General features: G+C 37.8%; 5 protein-coding genes and 1 long non-coding RNA gene across 7 annotated transcripts; 3 read left to right on the forward strand and 3 right to left on the reverse strand.

The window, feature by feature from the left end:
* Window positions 1-282: 282 nt before the first annotated feature.
* On the forward strand, window positions 283-3,641 carry LOC120015633 (mitochondrial outer membrane protein porin 2-like). The gene is made up of 6 exons (XM_038868142.1): window positions 283-443; window positions 576-643; window positions 2,360-2,470; window positions 2,557-2,643; window positions 2,725-2,933; window positions 3,029-3,641. The coding sequence occupies exons 1-6, from the start codon at window positions 395-397 to the stop codon at window positions 3,333-3,335; spliced, it is 831 nt and encodes a 276-aa protein (XP_038724070.1). The 5' UTR covers window positions 283-394; the 3' UTR covers window positions 3,336-3,641.
* LOC120015634 lies at window positions 3,503-3,939 on the reverse strand. The gene is made up of 2 exons (XR_005471801.1): window positions 3,831-3,939; window positions 3,503-3,794 (listed from the first exon to the last, which is right to left on the reverse strand). It is a non-coding gene; the product is annotated as an uncharacterized LOC120015634 (long non-coding RNA).
* A 2,057-nt stretch (window positions 3,940-5,996) lies between these two features.
* LOC120014433 (60S ribosomal protein L26-1-like) lies at window positions 5,997-6,713 on the reverse strand. Its single transcript, XM_038866387.1, has one exon. The coding sequence runs from the start codon at window positions 6,655-6,657 to the stop codon at window positions 6,217-6,219; it is 441 nt and encodes a 146-aa protein (XP_038722315.1). The 5' UTR covers window positions 6,658-6,713; the 3' UTR covers window positions 5,997-6,216.
* A 2,735-nt stretch (window positions 6,714-9,448) lies between these two features.
* On the forward strand, window positions 9,449-12,521 carry LOC120014864 (adenylyl-sulfate kinase 3-like). The gene is made up of 7 exons (XM_038866961.1): window positions 9,449-9,901; window positions 10,165-10,296; window positions 10,894-11,043; window positions 11,153-11,271; window positions 11,422-11,506; window positions 11,629-11,675; window positions 12,056-12,521. The coding sequence occupies exons 1-7, from the start codon at window positions 9,658-9,660 to the stop codon at window positions 12,152-12,154; spliced, it is 876 nt and encodes a 291-aa protein (XP_038722889.1). The 5' UTR covers window positions 9,449-9,657; the 3' UTR covers window positions 12,155-12,521.
* LOC120014865 lies at window positions 12,505-15,106 on the reverse strand. 2 transcript variants are annotated; one of them, XM_038866963.1, is made up of 5 exons: window positions 14,738-15,105; window positions 13,788-13,935; window positions 13,275-13,345; window positions 12,937-13,140; window positions 12,505-12,788 (listed from the first exon to the last, which is right to left on the reverse strand). In XM_038866963.1, exons 1-5 carry the CDS (start codon window positions 14,942-14,944, stop codon window positions 12,768-12,770), a joined length of 651 nt encoding a protein of 216 aa, XP_038722891.1. In that variant the 5' UTR covers window positions 14,945-15,105; the 3' UTR covers window positions 12,505-12,767. The 2 variants fall into 2 exon arrangements, with proteins under 2 accessions (XP_038722891.1, XP_038722890.1); XM_038866962.1 differs by having other exon boundaries at window positions 12,516-13,140; window positions 14,738-15,106.
* Window positions 15,107-15,235: 129 nt separating this feature from the next.
* LOC120014863 (peptidyl-prolyl cis-trans isomerase CYP65-like) lies at window positions 15,236-20,119 on the forward strand. Its single transcript, XM_038866960.1, has 11 exons — window positions 15,236-15,621; window positions 15,739-15,801; window positions 15,908-16,011; window positions 16,825-16,916; window positions 17,006-17,095; window positions 17,191-17,266; window positions 17,356-17,714; window positions 18,129-18,385; window positions 18,525-18,813; window positions 19,346-19,456; window positions 19,561-20,119. Exons 1-11 carry the CDS (start codon window positions 15,494-15,496, stop codon window positions 19,762-19,764), a joined length of 1,773 nt encoding a protein of 590 aa, XP_038722888.1. The 5' UTR covers window positions 15,236-15,493; the 3' UTR covers window positions 19,765-20,119.
* Window positions 20,120-20,692: the final 573 nt, after the last annotated feature.

Genomic DNA, 20,692 nt, shown 5'->3' on the forward strand with positions numbered 1-20,692 from the left:
AACGATTATGGCCTAAATATCAACTCAAGGCTCAGTCCATGAACAAATAAAGGTTTTCCCAAATTTTCTGGGCCTTTAGGGCCTGGCGTATTGGACCACCAGGCCCATGATTAGAAAGTTACGAAGTACGAACATGTTACCACTTACCAACTACACGAGATAATCAACGTGTGAATGTGATGGTGCAGATTCACTTCACATTCTAATCGATCAAGATCGACGGTTGTAAGCAGCCTGTCCCAGACCAAACGGTCACAAGCTTATAGTCGATTGTGCCGCGTTCGTGGCAACGCCAACCACGAAAAAAAGACTCTCATATATTCTTCCCGACTCCTCGCAGAGTCTCTCTCATCTTCACCACTTCCTCTCTCTCATTCGCAATACGCCTGCAACCATGAGTAAGGGACCTGGACTCTTCTCTGACATCGGCAAAAAGGCGAAAGGTAATCGTTGATCTCGTCCTCATCTCCACCTACTTGAATTCTACATACTCAGATATCGGTCTTTTTCTGCGTTATTGACTCGATAGATTCTATGTGTTGACAGTAGCGTTTATGCCTATTTTGCATTTTCAGATCTCTTGTCGAAGGATTACGGCTCCGATCAGAAATTCACCGTTTCCACTTACAGCGATTCCGGCTTGGTACGTTGACTCCTGCTGATCTAGCGGATTAAAATTCGTACATCTAATATAATTTTGTATTAAATACCTAAAATTAGTATTTGAATGTGTGAGTTTGATTCATGAATCGCCTAGCTATAGCCAGCTGCGGTTGTCCGTGGTCTGTTTTACTTACTCTTGCGAGATTCTTAAAGATTTTTTCTAGGCGACGTGTAGCGGTAATTTTTTTTTCGGACAACGAGGATACCTGTTATTTTCTGATATGCTTGGCCAATTTGATTAATATTATTGGCTTGTGCTTTCTGTTTGATTTTGAGAGCAAGATAAAGTCAGTTGATGGAGAATTGAAATTGATTGTGACTTATGAGTATGCTACAAGCTGAAGCAATTCAAGATCTCTATGATCGGTTTTGATGTTTCCGAAACCTGATATGCTTGCATGCAAAGGTATTAGAAAAATTCAAGTAAAAAGAGGCCTGGGATTTTTGGTATTTTAGGCCCTTGACATCCTGTCTGTGTATAATGCACCTTTTTCAATTTAACATACAGCTTGTCTAAGTAAGCTATACACAACTCTTAGATTTTTTTCTGGTCGTGAATACACTCATGAGCCACATCGGCTTTCATATGGATCTTTTCGAATGCATCAACCACCTGACATTTGTGTTGTGATTGTTGTTACTATTATTTTATTGTAATTATTGCTATTATTATACCTTGCTCAAGAGCTAATGTCGGCACAATGGAAGAGTTGCTTCATTCAGAAGTTTGCTTTATGTGTTAGAGGAAGTCCATAGGTTTCATTAGAGGGCCCCATTTAGCTTAAATGAAAGCTCATGTTATATATTGTAGTGAAATCAGAAGTTTGCTTTATGTGGTAGAGGAAATTGATAGGTTTCATTTGCGGGTTCCATTTAGGTTAAAATGGAGTGGTTGCAGTATGACTCTTCCTCAACCAAAATTGCTATGTTCTTGAGAATGGGAATCTTTGGTCTTGAGATTTGGGAGAAAATTAAGAGATGATAATCTCTAGTCTTAAGGTAGTTTTGCTGGAGATAGGAACTGTAAAAAGGGTTGGTACGCGCTGAGATAATAAAATAATGAAAATGAAAGGATATTGAGGACAAGGCAATGGCCGGAAGATATTTGTCGAAAATCATGAGAATGAGACAGGAGGACTAGTTAGTTGAGTATGTGTCCTTTCACCTTTGATGTTGTAGGCTGCGATATGTAATTTTACCTGCATGGAAGTGGTGGTACTTGTATCTTTAAGTTTAATTCACAATGCCCTTTTCTTTTACCTTCCTAGAGAACAACTGAAAAAAAAAAAGGAAGGCAAAATGAAGCTGTCTCTGATTTGATTGCCTTTATTATTTATGATTATTATGGAGTGTCGCTTGTGTTTTTTTCTGAGTACTCAACTAGACAAAAAAATTAGTACTGAGAGGTTGGGGTTGGTTGTATGATACAGTTTTTTTTCTTGGAGTTTTGGATGTCTGCCGGACTGGAGCAGATGGCGTCTGAATTTATAGTTATTTTTATTTTCCTTGAAGGCGGATTAATGATTAGATGGAGGTGCTTTAAGAATAATAGTCTTTAAACTATACTAAAAACCAGAATTTGTATTTATTGCAGCGCTTACATCATTCAGGTACATCTAGTTGGGATTCCTTATTCCCGAATGATGCTTAAGCAGCCTTCTTCATTGTAATCCTGTTCTTTTCTCTCTGTGTTCAGGCCCTTACATCAACAGCACTGAGCAAAGGAGCACTTTCAAGTGGGGATGTTGCAGCACAATACAAGTATAAGACCTCTGTATTCGATGTCAAAGTTGATTCAGAATCTAGGGTTAGTTGCTTTCTTCCTTTTCCTGAAGCATTGTACACTGAATTGCTTTATTTGGCTTAGCATATACTTTTTCTCTGTTTTTGCAGATCTCAACAACCCTCACTTTCACAGACCTACTTCCATCTACAAAGACCATTGCTTCGTTCAAGTTGCCTGATTATAACTCTGGGAAGGTAGGAAATCTGGCATCTCTTAGCCGTAAAGTTCTATTATGAATTTGATCCTTAAAGCTTGTGCATCTATTTATTGTGCAGTTGGAGGTTCAGTACTTCCATGACCATGCAACTTTCACTACAGCTGTTGGTTTGAACCAGTCTCCTGTTATTGATGTGACAGCCACCATTGGTACTCCAGGCATTGCCTTTGGTGGAGAGGCAGGTTATGATACTCCTTCTGGTGCTTTCACAAAGTACACTGCTGGCATTAGTGTAACAAAACCAGATTGGAGCTTTTCAATTATCTTGTAAGCTTCCGGGCTAGTCAGTTGCAAATGCTGATGGTAATCTTTTTCTTTCTTTGTTTCTAAGTATCCAGTCTCATTCACACCTCTTATCTCAGGGGTGACAAGGGGGACACAATTAGATCCTCTTATGTTCATCATCTGGATCAGTTGAAAAAGACTGCTGCTGTTGGTGAACTCGCTAGAAGGTTTTCCACTAACGAGAACACTTTTACTGTCGGAGGCTCATATGTCGTTGATCCCCTGACAGTGGTGAAAGCTAAGCTCAATAACAATGGGAAACTTGGGGCCGTGCTGCAGCATGAGGTTATACCCAAGTCAATTGTGACCATCTCTGGTGAATTTGACACCAAGGCCTTGGACAAAAATCCCAGGTTCGGCTTGGCTCTGGCCCTTAAGCCCTGATAGTTCCATGTTATGTGGTGATGCATTGAATGAATTCACTGCATATTTCATTTTTTTCCCCCGCGGTTGCACTTGGAAATTTGAAATACAGTGTCAATAAGTAGTTCCACAGGTATATTTGTTTCTAGGTACATGATTACTGTGGATGAAGTCTTTTGATAATTAGGTTTTACAATGGTTTTCTATTCCATTGTCATTTGTCCTCTCCTATTGGATTTTGAGGCATTCAAGAACTTGCACCATAAACTTTCCATATGTGGAGGAGTTCTATGATTTTTGATTGATTGGCATTTGTTGAGAGCCTTATTGTGTCCCATTTATCATTACCAGTAATTCACTGGTGGCGTTTTCCAGCCATTTTTGTTTCTATGTTGCTGCAATGAAGATGCGAATACTGGTACCTTATGATTATCTGCTTCATGATAAATGGTTTTTGTTCCCTTCTATTGAACTATTTACCTTTTAATATAGATTTTAAATCAAATTGCTATTTACCTTTTAATATAGATTTTAAATCAAATTGACATAGAAATTCGAGACTTGCTTATTTACCGGGATTGGCATACAGTGTATGACGTACTGTTTTTATGCTTGAAGAGTTTAAAGAGTGTTTGGATTGACAGATTTTGCGGGAAAAAAGAGAAGGAAAAGAGTTTTGAGAGTTTTTTTCAAATTCCTTTGTTTGGATAATCTTAAAAAATATTAAGGGGACAGATTTGACAATGTTATGATTATAATAATACATAGGTGTCAAGTGCCAACCATTAACGCTTTAAAAAAGTCAGAAACATTCACTCATAACTCGAACATAGACAAACACCTAAACCATTAGTTAGCGTGGTAAGGATTGTGTATATCATCTGGTGATCAAGGTTCGAATCCCACTCTCCTGTTAAAAAAACGGACATAGACAAACATAACCCCATGAATACCAGGAGAGAAGTTCGCAGAACTGATTGGGAAGAGATTAATGATAAACCAAACTCAAATTCTCTATCATTAGGATATATGTATTTCCTAAATCAATGCCACATTTCACAACTCTAGATATCAAACACAAAACATTTCCTGCAGGAGCAAACAAGTAGGCGACACTAGCTGAATACAATGAGTGATGAAAAGAATTTTTTGGTACACTAATTACTAGTTAATACACATCAATGCCAGTAATTAGCAGCAAACAGTTTCACACAAAGGCTAGAATCAGTATAGAAAAAACTGTGCACGCAGCGACACATACCATATAACCGCATACTGACGGACGCATATGCTCATACAAGAATGGAGTATGACCAAAATCCTGATATCAAGAGGTATGAAGAAAAATAACAATAAGGATACAGAAAGGCTAAGAAGACTCCCTAGTGAAAGTCAATAGCTCCACCAATGGAAGGCCAATTAGAAAGTCAAATGGATCAACAAGCCTACAAATATCAACAGTACATTTCTGGTGGTCTATCCCAGCAATGACTTGAGTTCACATAGAAGAAGGAAGACATTTAGAAAGTAGTTTTTATTAACAATAGAAAGTGGCCAGTAGAAACTAGAGGCATATGCTAGTTCAAGGATAAGTGCTTCATAAGCATATATGCAGACATATGCAGAGGGCTCTCTCTCTCACACAATAAAGAATAAAAGAGTTCATTTAACACCAATGCAGACAATAGTCAAAGATCCACTGCAAAACAATGAACCATTGGTGTGACCATTTATTGTAAATATATGCGTAATCAAAGAGTATCGTGATGAAATCATAATGTTGTACCATTTGGGACTGTCTTCATGTCTCTCCAACGAATGACTTCTGTTTATCCTCAGGAGGGGAAAAAAAAAAGACAATATAGCGGGTGATCCAAAACCATGGGAACACTTGCTGGAGCTAAGAACTTAAAATTATCTAAAGTCCAACATCACACAGCACAAAAAAAAGTCTAGTTTGCTAGCAGCTTTCGCCCACATGTTATCCTATTGCCACAACTCAAAAGGAAGAAAAAGAACACTGATATAATGTCGTCTCCATATTTCCTACCACCAAATCTAACAATGTTCAAGAACTTAAAACTCTTAAAATTAATGGAAATAGTCATAATCATCACTGAAAAATCAGAGATGAGAACATTTCATCTACATGTCATTAAACATGCACACAAGAGAACTATCTAAAAGATTAAGGCATAACAACCATAAAAAGAGAAGGCAAAGATTAAAGAAAAAAACACCACCACCTCCATTATACCAATTTCCATGACAAAAGTGCATGAAATACACAATTAATAGTATTTCGGCATCAATTAGCTGCAGAGAGTAAATATGATGCTGATTCCACTAAGAAAACTAAATCAATTCTCAGCTAACAAGCCACAAAACTACCAACTCATAATCAAACTCTCACAATATAGTTACATTAAGTGCACCACATTTCATATTGGGGTAAAAATTAGTGTGGATCAGGGAAAGCTTGACAAGAAACTAATATATACAAGAGACAGGTAAACATGATTGAAAAACACAGAATCACAAAACAAAATACAACCAGCAAAAAGCCTTCAACAAAAAACTGGCAGCAGCCAACATTCTATATCACGCATCTATGTACCATATAAAGCAAACCATAATTCACATAACAGAAGAAAAAATATAGAATTATCTGATGGACCACTATTTGCTGAAATTTCGAATGTAACATTAGAACACCACAAAATTTCACGATATCTCAATAAACACTAATAAACTTCAATGTCAAGATCCAGATCCAGCATACAACATAAACATAAATTGAAACATCTAAATGAATCCTTGTTCTTAATGACACCAAACCAAAACTTAAAGGAAATTCCAAAGTACCAGGTATCAATATGCATCAAAACCTTGTGATCGACGTTTAGTCGACGCTCTGCATGATATCCTCAGCAGTGAACTTGGTGCCCTTGTCCTTATCGGCGGCGGCACGCCCCTTAGCCTTGCGGTCAAGTAGAGACTTACGATCCTTGTCAAGACGTAGCTTACTGATAACAACCTTGGAAGGGTTGATGCCAACATTAACTGTTGAGCCATTAACCTTCTCACGAGTTACACGCTCAATATGGATAACCCACTTGCGACGGTAGACCTGAACAACCTTGCCCTCACGGCCCTTGAAGGAACCGCGGACCACCTGCACCTCATCGTCCTTGCGGACTGGCATCGATCGGACATTGTACTTCTGGCGAAGGTCAGAAGACAGTGGCGCGCTCATCAGGATCCGCCGCACACTCGACGGTGCCGAGAAGTGCGCCTTGCGATTCTTACGACGAGAGGAGGAAACCCTGGGATTGTACTTCATTTTCGCTGTGTGGGTGTGTGCGGCTGTGCTTGGGCCTTGGAGCTACTAGATAGGGTTTCTAATAGGAGAGAGGAAGAATCCGTGCTAGGGTTTGTGTACTTATAGTCAAAAGGTTTAGATACCAAATTCAAAATAATTGGAGATGAAGTACCAAATCATTCAACAAAAAGGCTGGGCTTATTAGTCCATAATAACGGCCCAAAGTAAAACAGTTGATGCTCGAAATGGGCTTCGACGTACGTCAAAATTAAGCCCATTTCAGACAAAAGCTTCCCAATTTATTTATTTTTTTGTGGAGGGGGATTCCAACGAGAGATAGCTTGGTTGACAATCGATTAGGTTAGACATATATGTGTTCAATGTTCGAATCAAACCACAAACATAATTCTCTGTGGTATTTCAAAAAAAAATATATAGCCACAATGGTGATACATATCATTCTTACTAACTAGTGATTGGCTATACCTTTCCAATAAGGAGCATTGTGATTAGATTGTAATGATTCTCTATGTTTGGAAATCTACCAAATTTTGAATAGAATCAAATTGGGGAAGTCCAAATCAAATAAATTGTCAACTCAATAAATTTTAGGTGACATTCTAATTCAAGGAAATTAATCAATGTTTCGATTACGATGAATTTGATTTTTGTTTCGAAAAAAAATATACCAATAAGGGTTTATGTTTACACCATTGATTTGAAACATGTGAGATCAAAAGTAGTGGACCCCTCTTGTCATCTCATTCATCCACATCATTAAAAAATTACCCTTATTTTACACCCTTACATTAGATTTTCACATGAGAAATCTTATATATATATATATATATATATATATATAAAAGAATTTAGTCTCAAATGTGCTATAGCCGGGTTTGTTTTGCTGTAGTTTTTACTACAAGAAGAGCTTGAGAGAGTGAGTGTGTATCAATATGTGATATGCTCTCTTAGAAGATCGAGACATGAGAAAAATTGGGGAATTTAGGGGTGCACTAAAAATTTAGTACACCAAAAAAATTTAATATTTTGTATAAATGATTCAAAGATATATTTTTTGTTCAAAAAAATTCAAATTCGTTACGCTTAAGAATGACAATTATAAATTGTCGAATATAAACTAAAAGCACTTGATGTTTCGATTCGGATGAATTTTGATTCTACGGGAAAAAAAATCATTGAATTCATTATACTAAATACTACACATTCATGATTTTTCAAAAAATTTCCAAAAATTTTGTGTGCACCAGTCATGGCACCTGTGAATAGTGTACAAGTTCTTCCTGGATCCAATACATAACATCTGAGAGGAAGAGCATGAATACTCCACTTACCCTATGGATGGCCAAGAAATAAGAGTAGGAGAATTACAATCTGATCTCATGACAACCACCAGAATTAAAAATTGTCGGTGATAGTCAATTATAATGTGAAAATTCATGGTCTGCGGCTTCCTGGTGTAAACTATCAACTTCAAACCATAGTTAACTTCTGCTGACTGAATATGTTGATGCGAATGAGGATAATATTTAGTTCTTCGACACAGTCTCTATCAACTAATTGGACCCATCTGAAAATACACTACTCCAATTAGCTGATTTCCTTTGACAATTCCAAAAGATGGTCACATGGTTTGTGGAGTCCTTCACGATTCAAACTCTTCACAATCCAAATATTAGAGAATTTTGGGTCAATGAAACAAAACTACTCCATTTTTCTACCACTTTTACCCCAATTTCAGTCATTAAAATAAAAGGATCATCACATGTTGAAATGTTGGGGACGAGAAAGAAGTTTGACTCAAATCACTTGAGCGTTGTTGTTTGCCTTGGAGGCTCGAACAATTTTGTCCTTATTAAAGGGCTCAATTGCTCGCTTGGGCTTGGCTTATAAAGGATAAACCACATCATTTGATTTTGTTCGACTGGTTTTCATTCTAACAATCTGTACTAGTAGACTACAGTCTATGATTAATGAGTTGTAGGAAATGTTATTTACAACAATCTTTTATGAACCAGCAAATGTTTTCGAATCAATATCGATAGGGATCCCAATATTTCAGTTTTTGAGTTGTATATATAAAATTTCATGTGCATTATATGTACAACTCAGCAATTAACATAAATGAAACATCAATTATTGGAATGTTTTGTCATTTTTGTTTTGAAATTGACTGCTACAACCAAATATAAAATATTCCATGGACGTCTTTGTTGAGGGCAAATGCAATGGTAAATTGTCATTGGGCCAACAAAGAAGTTGTCTTTTGTTGATGTGGTTGTATTATAAAATATATTTTGCTTATGTGGTTGTATTGGGATAAGTGTTTTGCTGATGTGGATGTATTGATATTTGATGTTTTGGTGTAGTTTTGTTGTGGATAATATGAAGGAATGGAATGTTGTTGGCCTCCATGTTGGGTGGGAAGAGAAATTATATAGAAATTTGTGTTTTGTTGATGTGGTTGTATTATAATATGTGTCTTGCTGATGTGATTGTATTAGAATACGTGTAATAGAGGTGGGACCGGGTCAACATTTTTGTTGGCCCAACAAATAAACAACCATTGCATTTGCCCTGACCGGGTGAAGCCAATCCACAATAACCACTCACAACCAAAATCACCTGCGCCACACGCTCCCCCACAAGCAGAAACACACAAGATCATTTTCATTCCGTACAGCCAAGCCCCAAAGAAGCGCGTGGAGTTTGGTTGGGGAAAAAATCCCTGCCAGCATGGCACCACTCTCTCATATGCACATACTAGTGTATAAAATCACTACCACTGGAATACTGATTCAGTGATTCTTGCTATCACGCACCCCCTCTCTCAACCATCCATCAACAGAGCCGCCTGGATTCTCCGAGTCTTTGATTTTTCTTGACATTCAAAAGAAATCTTCGCTCCGTCGTCAAAGTCGCGGCATGCTCTGCTGACGGATATAAACAAAATTTGTGCCGTTTACATATTTCACGTTTTTTTCGCGTGCATTTAATTTAGAGATGGTGGCGGTAAGAGCAGCGCCGCCGTTGATTTGTGGTGCTTCGCCAGACTTTGAGTCTGGAAAGTTGATGTCACCGCCGATTCCGAAGCCTGTATTCGTGCCGTTCCCGGCGAATGGTTCTGGTAGTAATTTGGGGCTGAATGGTTGCAGTGTGAGATCGAGTTCTTTGGGCCCATTCAAGGCAGTGGAGGAATCAACGGCGTCTTTGGAGAATGGCCGCACTCCCGCTGCTCCCGTCAATGGTATTTTGATTTTTGTCAATTTCAGACTTTTATTGGAACTGCATATTCTTGAATCTTTTGGTGTTACTTCAGAGGAAACCTGTTCGTTGTCGAATATTCGAAAAGAAAAGTTTGGAAGTTGGAATCATTTGCGTGGGGTTTTAAGAGATATTTTTCAAATTCTCAACCAATTTTGTATTGGGAAGTTTTGAATCGTTATGATATATTCCGTAGTTTCTTTTGAAATGCCTTTAATCCAACTCGAATTTAATTTGTATGATTAGGTAAAGGTCTTCACCAGATTGGAAAGTCAACAAACATTTTGTGGCACAGATGTCCGGTGGAGAAAGTTGATCGGCAAGAGTTACTTCAGCAAAAGGGATGTGTCATATGGATTACTGGACTCAGTGGTTCAGGTTTGTTACAAATGATTTTATAGATGATTGTGTTAAGAACTTGATTATCTTTCAATGATATTCTGTAATTTGGCTGCATTCTCAACTTTAAAATTTCGATAGAAATTATCTTATATATGACCGTGTTAAGAACTTGATTATTTTTCAATGACCTATAATATTCTGTAATTCGGCTGCATTCTCGACTTCTAAAATTTCGATAGAGATTATCTTATAGATGACCATGTTAAGAACTTGATTGTCTTTCAATGACCTATATTCTGTAATTCGGCTGCATTCTCAACTTCTAAAATTTAGATATTTTGTTGTGTATGCTGATATGGAGGGTGCTTTCCAAATTTTACTGTGGAAATTGATAAATTTCTAACTTAAAAACTCTGGAAGAGTCTGAAGAGAAATGAATGTGTGTGTGTATATATAAATTTGTTCTTTTTTCCGGTCTCTTTTACAATTTTATGTGTTGGTTTCACCTAAGATTTACTGATACAACAAAGAAAGAAGTTAGGATTTGCCATTCTGTTGTCACGTTTTAATTTTTCCCATGTTGAAAGTTCTTGCTTGGCTTATTTACCTGTCTACCTTGGACTCTACTTTTAGGAAAAAGCACTCTGGCATGTGCTCTAAGTCGAGGCTTGCACTCAAGAGGAAACCTGACCTACATCCTTGATGGTGACAACGTTCGTCATGGTATAAACAATGACCTTAGTTTTAAAGCAGAAGACCGTGCAGAAAACATACGAAGAATTGGTTAGTGTTTCTTTTGGTTCTCAATTTATCTCTGTTGCTCCTCAGCTATGTTTCCCTTCCTTGTCTCTTATAGTATTAAGATTCCAAATTATTATATTATTCAATGCAGGGGAAGTAGCGAAGTTATTTGCAGATGCTGGTATTATTTGTATTGCTAGTTTGATATCCCCCTATAGAAAGGATCGTGATGCTTGTCGGGCATTATTACCAGAAGGAGATTTCATTGAGGTGTGTTCTGTTCATTATAGCAATCTGAAATGTGAGATCATTGGTTTGATATTCATTTCCATGATTCCATCAATAGGGAGAAAAGACAGTATTAGACCCAGTGAAAGTTTTTCTTGGGCAGCTGGAAGACTGACAAAGTTTCCTTTACAGGTGTTCATGGACGTGCCACTCCAAGTTTGTGAGGCTAGGGACCCAAAGGGACTGTACAAGCTTGCTCGGGCCGGAAAGATTAAAGGTATCTTCTTCTTTTTTTTCATGCATTTATGATGCATGATTTTCATTTTTGTATATACATCTACCTCTGGGATTATAATTCTCATTCTGATTGCCTGGTGAATATTGGTTGGCATTTTGCAGGATTTACTGGGATCGATGATCCATATGAACCACCATTAAACTGTGAGGTATGTATGTTTCCTTGGCAGGAATGAAGCATCTAAAGTGAAGTTTTATATTCCCACAATCATGGATTTGCGTCATTTGACACTGGACATACTTGCGCCTAAAAGGCAGAGAGAAAGTGCAGGTTCTAGCTAGTCATATGCTTGTATATTCATGTCAAAAAAAAATGATGATTAATGTGTTAAGAATTGCTGGCTAAAATTCTTATATTCATCTAAGTTTCTCCCATCTTTTCTCTCATACCTAATAATTGCTGGATATCACTAGTCTTAAGCATTTGATGAGAGCTCCTAGTATTTCCGAAAATTTTTCTCACTCCCATCCTTGCCTTTCTTCAAATTATATGTAGCGGTAGCAGTAGACTGAGTTGTTTATTTTGCAGGTCCTAATACGACAGAGGAAAGACGAATGTGCTTCCCCAACTGAGATGGCTGAGACTGTTATCAGTTACTTGGAGGAGAAAGGGTACTTGCAAGCATGATACGCGAAAAGGGCCTTAGGGCCTTCCAGTTTTCAGTCGCTTATGCTTTCTTACCTGTAAATAACATACAATGGGAACTTCCTCGACTTTCCTGCCATTTCAAGTCCTATCATATTTCATTTTTAGAATCAACTAGTCATTTGATTAATTGAGATGTTCATTATTATTTGTACTATGAATTTTGCTGCTTGTGCATCAAAAATAAGGCACAGTAAGAAATAAGGTCGAAATTCTGCCGTGTAGGTTGTATCATCTTGCAATTTTGAATGTTCATATTGTAATAAAGGTCTTGTCAAGACTTAATGTCTTGCAAAACCTTGTGTAAACCTTTACCTTTAATAATACCAGAGTAGAATGTTTGTTGTTAGCCAAAGATTTGTTTGTTGAAAGAATTACAAAGTTGTCACGGTAATGAATTACAAAGTTGCCAAGGCATAGCATTAAATGTGATATCTGCTAGTCGTGTTCTTGTGACAGGAAAAAGTGTCAACGAATTGGTTTGCAGAAGTAACAGCACGAGCCCGAGCATAATGAACACATCAGGATTTCCCAATCACTGCGACGGGAGGACATTTCAAATGTCTTCTGGATACATCTAACATTGCCAACCAGTTTATGTTCTACTTTTACTTGACCGCACAAAAAAGTAAAAATGTCAATAAGATTGAAGAAGCGAACAGAGATATGAAATCTCAAACATTGGATAGATCATACATTACACAAACATGCAAGGGACGAGCGACATTGTTTTTAACTCAAGTAATTTGACTTTGGCACTCTACCTGCATTTCCCTGGCCATAGAAGGTAGCCATTTCTCACCCCTGATCCTTTTCAGTTCTGCAACCCTTTCCTCCTCTCTTTTAGCTTTTTCATTTGCCACTGCGTCTTTAGCTTCTAGTCTATTTAATGATTTCTGGCATGCATCTCTAGCTGCAGCAATTATATCCGCTCCATCAACCACAATAGATTGGAGTAGCTGCCTAAACTGTAATAGAACATTCATGGCTTCAATATACAATTTTAGGATTGAAAGAAATTTGCAGTGATAAATCAGTTCTTGCAAATGAAGAGTCGAGGAATAGAAAAGGATAAGGGAAAAAAGAAAAAGAAAAAGCATACCGTCTTTGATTTTTCCTCAATCACTAGTCCTGGAACGATTCTTGGTCTCTTTGTTGGTCGCTGAAGTTCATCTGTTGCATGCATATAATCCTCAGCGATTGCAGACAATTTGTAAGATGACATGCAGAATGCATCAAAAAGTAAGCGTTAGACAATGGTCTGAATCTTTCATGTCAGTGTCTACTCTGCCTGCACTTGGCATACTACCTAATCTCTCAGATCATACATCTTGTTCCATCACAAGAGTTGCGTTTGACATTTGGCAGCAAAAATTGGTTTTGACGATAATTTTATTTATTCAAATGTCCCAAGTTTTGCCAATCATTCAGAGGTACATACAACAAATGGCTCTCATAGCTAGCACCTAGTGTACTTCATAAAGAGATATTACATATAATAGAATTTTCCAGGTACAATGGAAGAAGTGAGTAAACAAGTATGCATGAAAGGCTTTAGCAACTAGCAAGTATCAAAATTTACCTAATACAAGTTAAAAAGTAGAAACATTCTGACCTAGATGATCAAATACTATCCCAGGGGAAGAAAGCTTGAATAACCGGACTCCACCATCGTTCGTCAAGATGTCACTATCTGGTACACGTATGGGATCATTCACAACCTCTAACGTCTTTTCTAAGATATCATCCAACATCTTTTGTGCCTGTCATGAATTTCATTAGTCAATGGAAAATAAATAAAACAACAACAGAACCCAAAGAGAAAGAAACCCATATCCATGTCTATACAAATGGTTCAAACGTCGGCCTTAATTTTAAGCTTTCAATGATAGGAGTTAATTACACCGATGTTCAAAGTTTACAACTACTGAACTACCCATGTGCCAAAATCAATAAGTTGACTGGGGAAAGTTGAATAATCACTTAAACCAACAAAAAAGAGTGTTTGCTACTGAAGGAAGCTGCGACCACAGGACGTTCCATGATCAACATCAATCATTAGATCCAGAAAGGAAAATCCAACATTTGGAGACCTTTGATCTTAAGACTAGGGGAACTAGTAATGCAAATGCAGGTTCATTTATTTTGTTTTGTGACAGCTCGTTTCACAGTTCACCGCCATTCATGGAACTCATCCAAGACATGTATCTTCACTATAATTATTTGAGAGAAGCTACCAATGAGATGCTTGCAAGATATTAGACCAGAGCTCTAACTTTTGGCAGAGCAAATTAAGAGAATTCAGAACAACCTTTTACAATTCACAATACTTCCCTAGTTGCATGCTTATCCAATTCCTGAAAACCCAACCATTGCAAGTCAAGAGATACCTGAATTCTGTAAGAGATAAGCTCAGATATCTGGATTATTCTCACAGAAGGCTAAAAATAGTATGATTGTTTAGATTGAACTCAAATTATATAAAAAGATTAAAAAGAACACTAGGGCATATAAATAAAACTGCTTCGGAGACTGAACAATGAGAAGAAGATGCAAAGTAGCGACCTTGAGCTGGCAGTGCTTGAGTTTCTGGACATTGTTTGGATGCTCTCTGTCAGCTTCGATAGCCTCACGCTTCGTCGTTGTTGTTGAGCCATTGAAATTACCGAAAGTGGTGGTGGCGGCGATTGACTCAATGGCCGCTTTCCACTCTGCGTCCCCGTCTTCCTCTCCGCTGCTGCTGTACTCACTGGTAGGGCACGGGAGTCCCATTGAATCCGTTCAAGTGATTCTCACTTCCGCTTCACTCAGTCCCTCAAAATCTAAGGCTTTCACCAGCGTCGTAACCCGTGACGTTTCCACACTATGGCGGCTCCGCCTTTCATACTGGTGAACTGGTGGTCGAAAACAACTGGTCGAAAAAATCTAGTTGGGCTAACAGTTTTATTTGGTTGATCCAGGCCCATATTTAAACAACAGCGTCCCCAGAATTGGGCCATCTACAACAAAAGCCCAATTCTTTAATTGGGCCTTAAGTTGGGGCCGTAAGAGAGAATGGAGTTTCGGATTTGCTCGTACAGGTGCAAAACATACGAGGGCGGCCGGTGATAGTCGGCGAACTCACCGTCTCAAACGGTCAAAACGCTACTCAGGCGATTCGTTTTCGACGTCTTTGATCATCGTCAACCCTCGGTTGCTTGATATAGAAGAGAGAAAACAGGGCCGGAGTTTTCTTGAGTGGATTTCGGACAGTCCTTATAGCAGATTTTATTGAACTAGAAACCCTAATTTGTCTGACCGGGCTAGTACAGGCGGTGAAAGATGGGGAAGAAACAGCACAGCAAAGATCGAATGTACATCACTAAAACGGAATGGGCAACAGAGTGGGGTGGCGCTAAATCAAAAGAATCCGGCACACCTTTCAAACGCCTACCCTTCTATTGCTGCGCGTAAGCCCTTCCTTCGTCTTCTAGGCCCATCTATATATCTATGGTAACTGGTAAGCAACATCTACGTATATCCATACAGTCGTTGTTTGTGACTGATGGAATTTCTTTTGGCCGCAGTCTTACATTTACGCCGTTTGAGGATCCTGTCTGCACAGCTGACGGCAGCGTCTTTGAGATATTGTTAGTTTACCCTACTTATAGTTCAACTTTGATTTCTGTTTTTGATGAACTTTTGGAATTGTAAATAGGACTGGATTTGATTTTTGAATGTGGGTTTTGAGTGCAGGAGAATAATTCCCTACATAAGAAAGTATGGGAAGCATCCTGTTACTGGAGCTTCACTAAAGCAAGAGGATCTTATTCCTCTTACCTTCCACAAGAATGATGAAGGTTTGGGTTTATTGCTGTTTTTCCCCTTTGGTTTTATAAGCTCTTCTTCAATTTGCATTGTTCTTATCAGAATGTCAGGGCTAAGGTTATACTGTGTGGTGCATTGTCTCCTTTGACCATTTGAGTTCATCTTAAGTCCTACAAGATCATGGTTTGACATGCTTTGCTATTCCTAATGATGAAATAAATGGAATTAGTAGCCCTAAAGAGTACTATTAATTTTTTTTTTTTTTTTTGAATGGAAAATTTATTAAGGCACCAAAGAGGTGCAACCTAGGAGAATTACAAAGAGGATAAATTCATAAGGTCAAAAATATTCCCTGAGAAAGAAAAACTCCAAGATTTAAGGCTATCGAACCAACTATCTATGAAGCTATCTGAAATAGATTCTATGTTGTTGAAAATTCTATTATTTCGTTCGATCCAGATCAGCCACATAACAGACATCGGGATCAGTAGTATTCATTTTGTTTTATGACAGCCTTTCGTAAGGAATAGCCTCTCAGAAGTAAAATTGGAAGTGTGCTAAAGTTTATTGGTTAATTAAATACATGTGCTTATAAGTTATAATGAGTAAACAAGTTTCTCTTATCAATATATGATTGAGTTCCTGACATGAGATTAATGTTGTCAGTGTTACCTTGTCTTCAGTAATAATGTATACATTAACTGTATTTGCTTTGTTTTCTGCACAACCACGATGATTAACTGATTCAACTGTTTGTTGTACAGATTTCTCTCTTTACATCTCAGTGTTTCACAGTCTTCTTTTTGTTGAAACTTCAGTAATACCTTTAGTTGTTTTATCCACAGGAGAGTATCATTGCCCTGTACTAAACAAAGTTTTTACTGAATTTACACACATTGTTGCTGTAAAGACCACAGGAAATGTTTTCTGCTATGAGGTAATCATTATGCTTATAAACTATAAAGGTTGTAATAAATCCTACAAAATATTGCATTGTTCTTCATCTGTTTGCTTTTTATCATATAGGCGATTAAAGAATTGAACATCAAAACCAAAAATTGGAAAGAGCTCCTGACCGATGAACCGTTCTCTAAGGAAGACCTTATTGTTATTCAGGTGACAACAGCTTCCATGATATGATCTGTTTGCTGCGTTTAAAATTTTTTTGTGATATTAATTCACTTGGATATCTATGCAAATATGCATTGCAGAATCCCAATGCTCTTGACAGCAAGGTTACCCAAGATTTTGATCATGTTAAGAAAAGTCTGGAAGTGGATGATGAAGGTAAGCCATAGCTCTCGACATTTGTCACTTGACCTAACATTTATTTAGTTATTTATCTATTAATGGCTTCCCCGTTTTCAATTTTTCAGAACTAAAGGGAATGGCCTCTAACATAAACATTGCTGGGGATATCAAGCAAATGCTGGAGGAGCTTGGGACTGAAAAGGGAAAGCAAACCGCACTCCTCGGGGGAGGTGGCAGCAAGGCACAAAATGAAAGGGCTGCGGCACTTGCTGCCATACTAGCAGCAAGGTCACGTGTTAAAGAGGATTCCCAACCAAATCCAAGTGGAGAGGTTAAAGCTCCATCTTTTAGCATAGTAGATGCTGCATCTGCAGCAGTACATGGAAGGAGTGCGGCTGCAGCAAAAGCCGGATCAAGTGATAAAACTGCTGCTCGGATAGCCATGCACATGGCTGGAGACAGGGCACCTGTGAATGCAAAGCTGGTTAGTTTTGCCCGTATACATACTCTTCTCAAAATTATTTGCTAAACAAAATTTTGATTTGAAAATGAATCCTTCTTGCGGCGCTGCACATGACCTTTTAGTTCCTTCGAGTGTCATCTGGTCATTAGCCTAATGTGATACTTGTCTAGATGTTTTATTTAAGCAGTATGCGCTTGTGATGAACTTGTTTTGTGGAGAGTTTGTGAATGTATAGTTTCTATTTTTGTTTAAGGAAGCAAATATTAACTCTTTTGTTTTTGTTTTTTCTTCATCATATAAAGTGTATTATAACATTTAGAAAAATATTATAAGATGGCACCAACTGAAACAATTCCTGGCCAGTCAGTATTTCTTTTTAATTTTTTATTTCGAGCAGGGACCCTGGCCTGTATTAATGCGAGTTTCTTACTTCAGGTTAAGAGCCGTTACACCACTGGTGCTGCTTCTCGATCTTTCACTTCGACATCTTATGATCCTGTCACTAAGAATGAATTTGAATATGTTAAAGTTGAAAAAAATCCAAAGAAGAAAGGCTATGTTCAGATGCATACAACACATGGTGACTTAAACATCGAGCTACATTGTGACATAACTCCTAGGACATGTGAGAATTTCATCACGCTCTGTGAACGTGGCTACTATAATGGGGTAACTTTCCACAGGAACATTCGGTATGGTGACAGCTACTTAATTTAATTTGTGTATATACATTTGTGTGTGTATACATGTATGTATGTGTATATTTTGGTTGATTCTCTGGTTCTCTTTCACTTCTTTTTCTTAGTATGTATTATTTGTGACTTCACGTAGGAATTTCATGATCCAAGGTGGTGATCCTACTGGCACTGGAACAGGAGGTGAATCCATATGGGGAAAGCCTTTTAAAGATGAAGTTAACTCAAAACTGCTTCATTCTGGAAGGGGCGTTGTTAGCATGGCTAACAGTGGTCCCCACTCAAATGGTTCCCAGTTTTTCATCCTTTACAAATCTGCAAATCATCTCAACTTCAAACATTCAGTTTTTGGCAATGTTGTTGGTGGCTTAACTGCACTGGCAGCAATGGAAAAGGTTCCCATTGATGACAATGACAGACCTTTGGTATGTTAAATATGAGAAGTATCTTTTGCCCTCCAAAGTATTGATTTATTGAGGTTTTATCTATTTTGTATGCTTTATATTATTGCCATTGACACGTCTATTTAATTTCACGGCTAACTTACTATTTATGGTCCCCAACATGATAACTAATGATTGGTATAGGATGAAGGATGGAGGTTTTGTCAAGATTAATGTTATGCATTCTTTGGTTCCAGAAATGTTAGTGTAATATATTCTTCAGATTCTTTTCACGTGCTTGATGACTGCTGATTTGTTAAAAATCTAGTATCAGTTCAAGGTCCTGATTACTTTTTGTACTGCTTCCTCACTTTTTTTACAAAAAAGTTTTCAAATTCTTAGAAGCTATGTTTTGTTCGGATTGAAGTTTAGTTCCTTAATGTTTTCTGAATGAAGTGGCCTACAGTTTTCCAGAACATATTACTTGCTATAGCATAACAAATGTATGACAAGTGAGACGGAGCTATTCCAAATTTCGAATGCCATGCCTGATGGTGTTCTTTCTTTTATGCAGGAGGAGATTAAGATTACTGGTGTGACCATTTTTGTCAATCCTTACACAGAACCTGATGAAGAAGATGAGAAGGCCAAAGATGAAAAGAATGCCAAGGAGGATGGTGAAAATGTTGGTTTTTGGACCCTTTGATGTTAGCTTAGGTGGTTTTTGTTTTGTTATTGATTTCTGTTTTATTGAAAGAATAACGTGGCTGTTATTATGGTAACTTGCAGGATAAGATTGGGTCATGGTATAGCAATCCTGGCACAGGAGCAACAGAATCCGGAGCTGTGGGAGGTGGTGGAGTAGGGAAGTACTTGAAGGTGAATAATGCTCAGAATAAATCTGCTATCACTGACGCCAGTTTGACAGCGGCTGCTGTAACAAAGAAAAGGAAAGTTTCATCAGGAGAATTTAAAGATTTTTCCGGCTGGTGAGAGTTCTCCAGAAGTGAAAAAGATACTCATTTCATCCAGCATCAAGACATTACTTCAGAGGTGGCCGGTGGGAAAACAATCGATGCAGCGACTTTATGTAGCAGAGGAGATGCATCGGACCAGAAATTGCTGGTAATGGTTACGAGTATCAGGTCAATTAGCTACTGACATTACTTGTCGTTAGCGGTCCTAGTTCTAGTAATCATTTTTTCAGACATCAAATTTGCAAGAGCTATGGATGACTAGCCATATGTGTTGATGCTTTCCAACCAGTCTTAGCTTGGACTTCATTGTACTGTATGATGTAAAATATTTACATGCAATATATACACCAAACTCATGTTCTTTTCAGTAATAACACCATCACTTTGAAATCAACCAGAGAACAGAAACTCTGATCAAATTACCCTGCTAGCTAGGTAGTTAAATTTCATGGAGGATTATGTGAGGTGAAAAGGACAGGCCTGGAATAATTTGGGGATGAAGCGCGTTGACGCATAAACTTGGTCCCATGAAAGATTGATTAAATAGACAGCTATTTGGTCAGTGTCAAGCATGGGAAAGCAAGCCCGCCCCCAAAGCTTTTTAACCTGGTGTTTGCTTTTAGGTCCACAAAACTAGAGGGAAAAAAAAATAGAATAAAAATGGTAGTGGGAACTTCTTTTTAGGGTTGGTATCTTAAACTCTTAATCTTTTGACAAGACTTGCCCCCCTCCACGTTAACATGTCATTGCCTTTCCATTATTAATTATTGCCTTTCCAATATTAATTTATTTGCTCCTCCCTTCTTCTTTTTTATTTGCCCCGGGAGTACAAAGTGTAATATTATAATAAATCAAACTAGTGTGGGTTGATGTTATATTTAGAAATATGAAGTCTTGTGGACTCGTATGAATTAATCCAAAGCGGACAAGTGTTACTAATACAG

This window comes from Tripterygium wilfordii, chromosome 14 (genome assembly GCF_013401445.1).
Source record: "Tripterygium wilfordii isolate XIE 37 chromosome 14, ASM1340144v1, whole genome shotgun sequence".
Taxonomy (NCBI): domain Eukaryota; kingdom Viridiplantae; phylum Streptophyta; class Magnoliopsida; order Celastrales; family Celastraceae; genus Tripterygium; species Tripterygium wilfordii.

Bases quoted from the DNA above. Each gene is read 5' to 3' on its own strand.
- LOC120014865 (XM_038866962.1), bottom strand. From the start codon at position 14,944: ATGGGACTCCCGTGCCCTACCAGTGAGTACAGCAGCAGCGGAGAGGAA. The intron at 13,346-13,787 runs GTCAGAATGTTT...TGCATGCAACAG, and splicing joins GATAGTATTTGATCATCTAG to ATGAACTTCAGCGACCAACA. The intron at 13,141-13,274 runs GTATGCTTTTTC...GTTCTATTACAG, and splicing joins TTGAGGAAAAATCAAAGACG to TTTAGGCAGCTACTCCAATC.
- LOC120015633 (XM_038868142.1), top strand. From the start codon at position 395: ATGAGTAAGGGACCTGGACTCTTCTCTGACATCGGCAAAAAGGCGAAA. The intron at 644-2,359 runs GTACGTTGACTC...CTCTGTGTTCAG, and splicing joins CTTACAGCGATTCCGGCTTG to GCCCTTACATCAACAGCACT. The intron at 2,934-3,028 runs GTAAGCTTCCGG...CTCTTATCTCAG, and splicing joins TGGAGCTTTTCAATTATCTT to GGGTGACAAGGGGGACACAA.
- LOC120014863 (XM_038866960.1), top strand. From the start codon at position 15,494: ATGGGGAAGAAACAGCACAGCAAAGATCGAATGTACATCACTAAAACG. The intron at 17,096-17,190 runs GTGACAACAGCT...TATGCATTGCAG, and splicing joins AAGACCTTATTGTTATTCAG to AATCCCAATGCTCTTGACAG. The intron at 18,814-19,345 runs GTATGTTAAATA...TCTTTTATGCAG, and splicing joins ATGACAATGACAGACCTTTG to GAGGAGATTAAGATTACTGG.
- LOC120014864 (XM_038866961.1), top strand. From the start codon at position 9,658: ATGGTGGCGGTAAGAGCAGCGCCGCCGTTGATTTGTGGTGCTTCGCCA. The intron at 10,297-10,893 runs GTTTGTTACAAA...CTCTACTTTTAG, and splicing joins TACTGGACTCAGTGGTTCAG to GAAAAAGCACTCTGGCATGT. The intron at 11,507-11,628 runs GTATCTTCTTCT...GGCATTTTGCAG, and splicing joins TCGGGCCGGAAAGATTAAAG to GATTTACTGGGATCGATGAT.
- LOC120014433 (XM_038866387.1), bottom strand. From the start codon at position 6,657: ATGAAGTACAATCCCAGGGTTTCCTCCTCTCGTCGTAAGAATCGCAAG.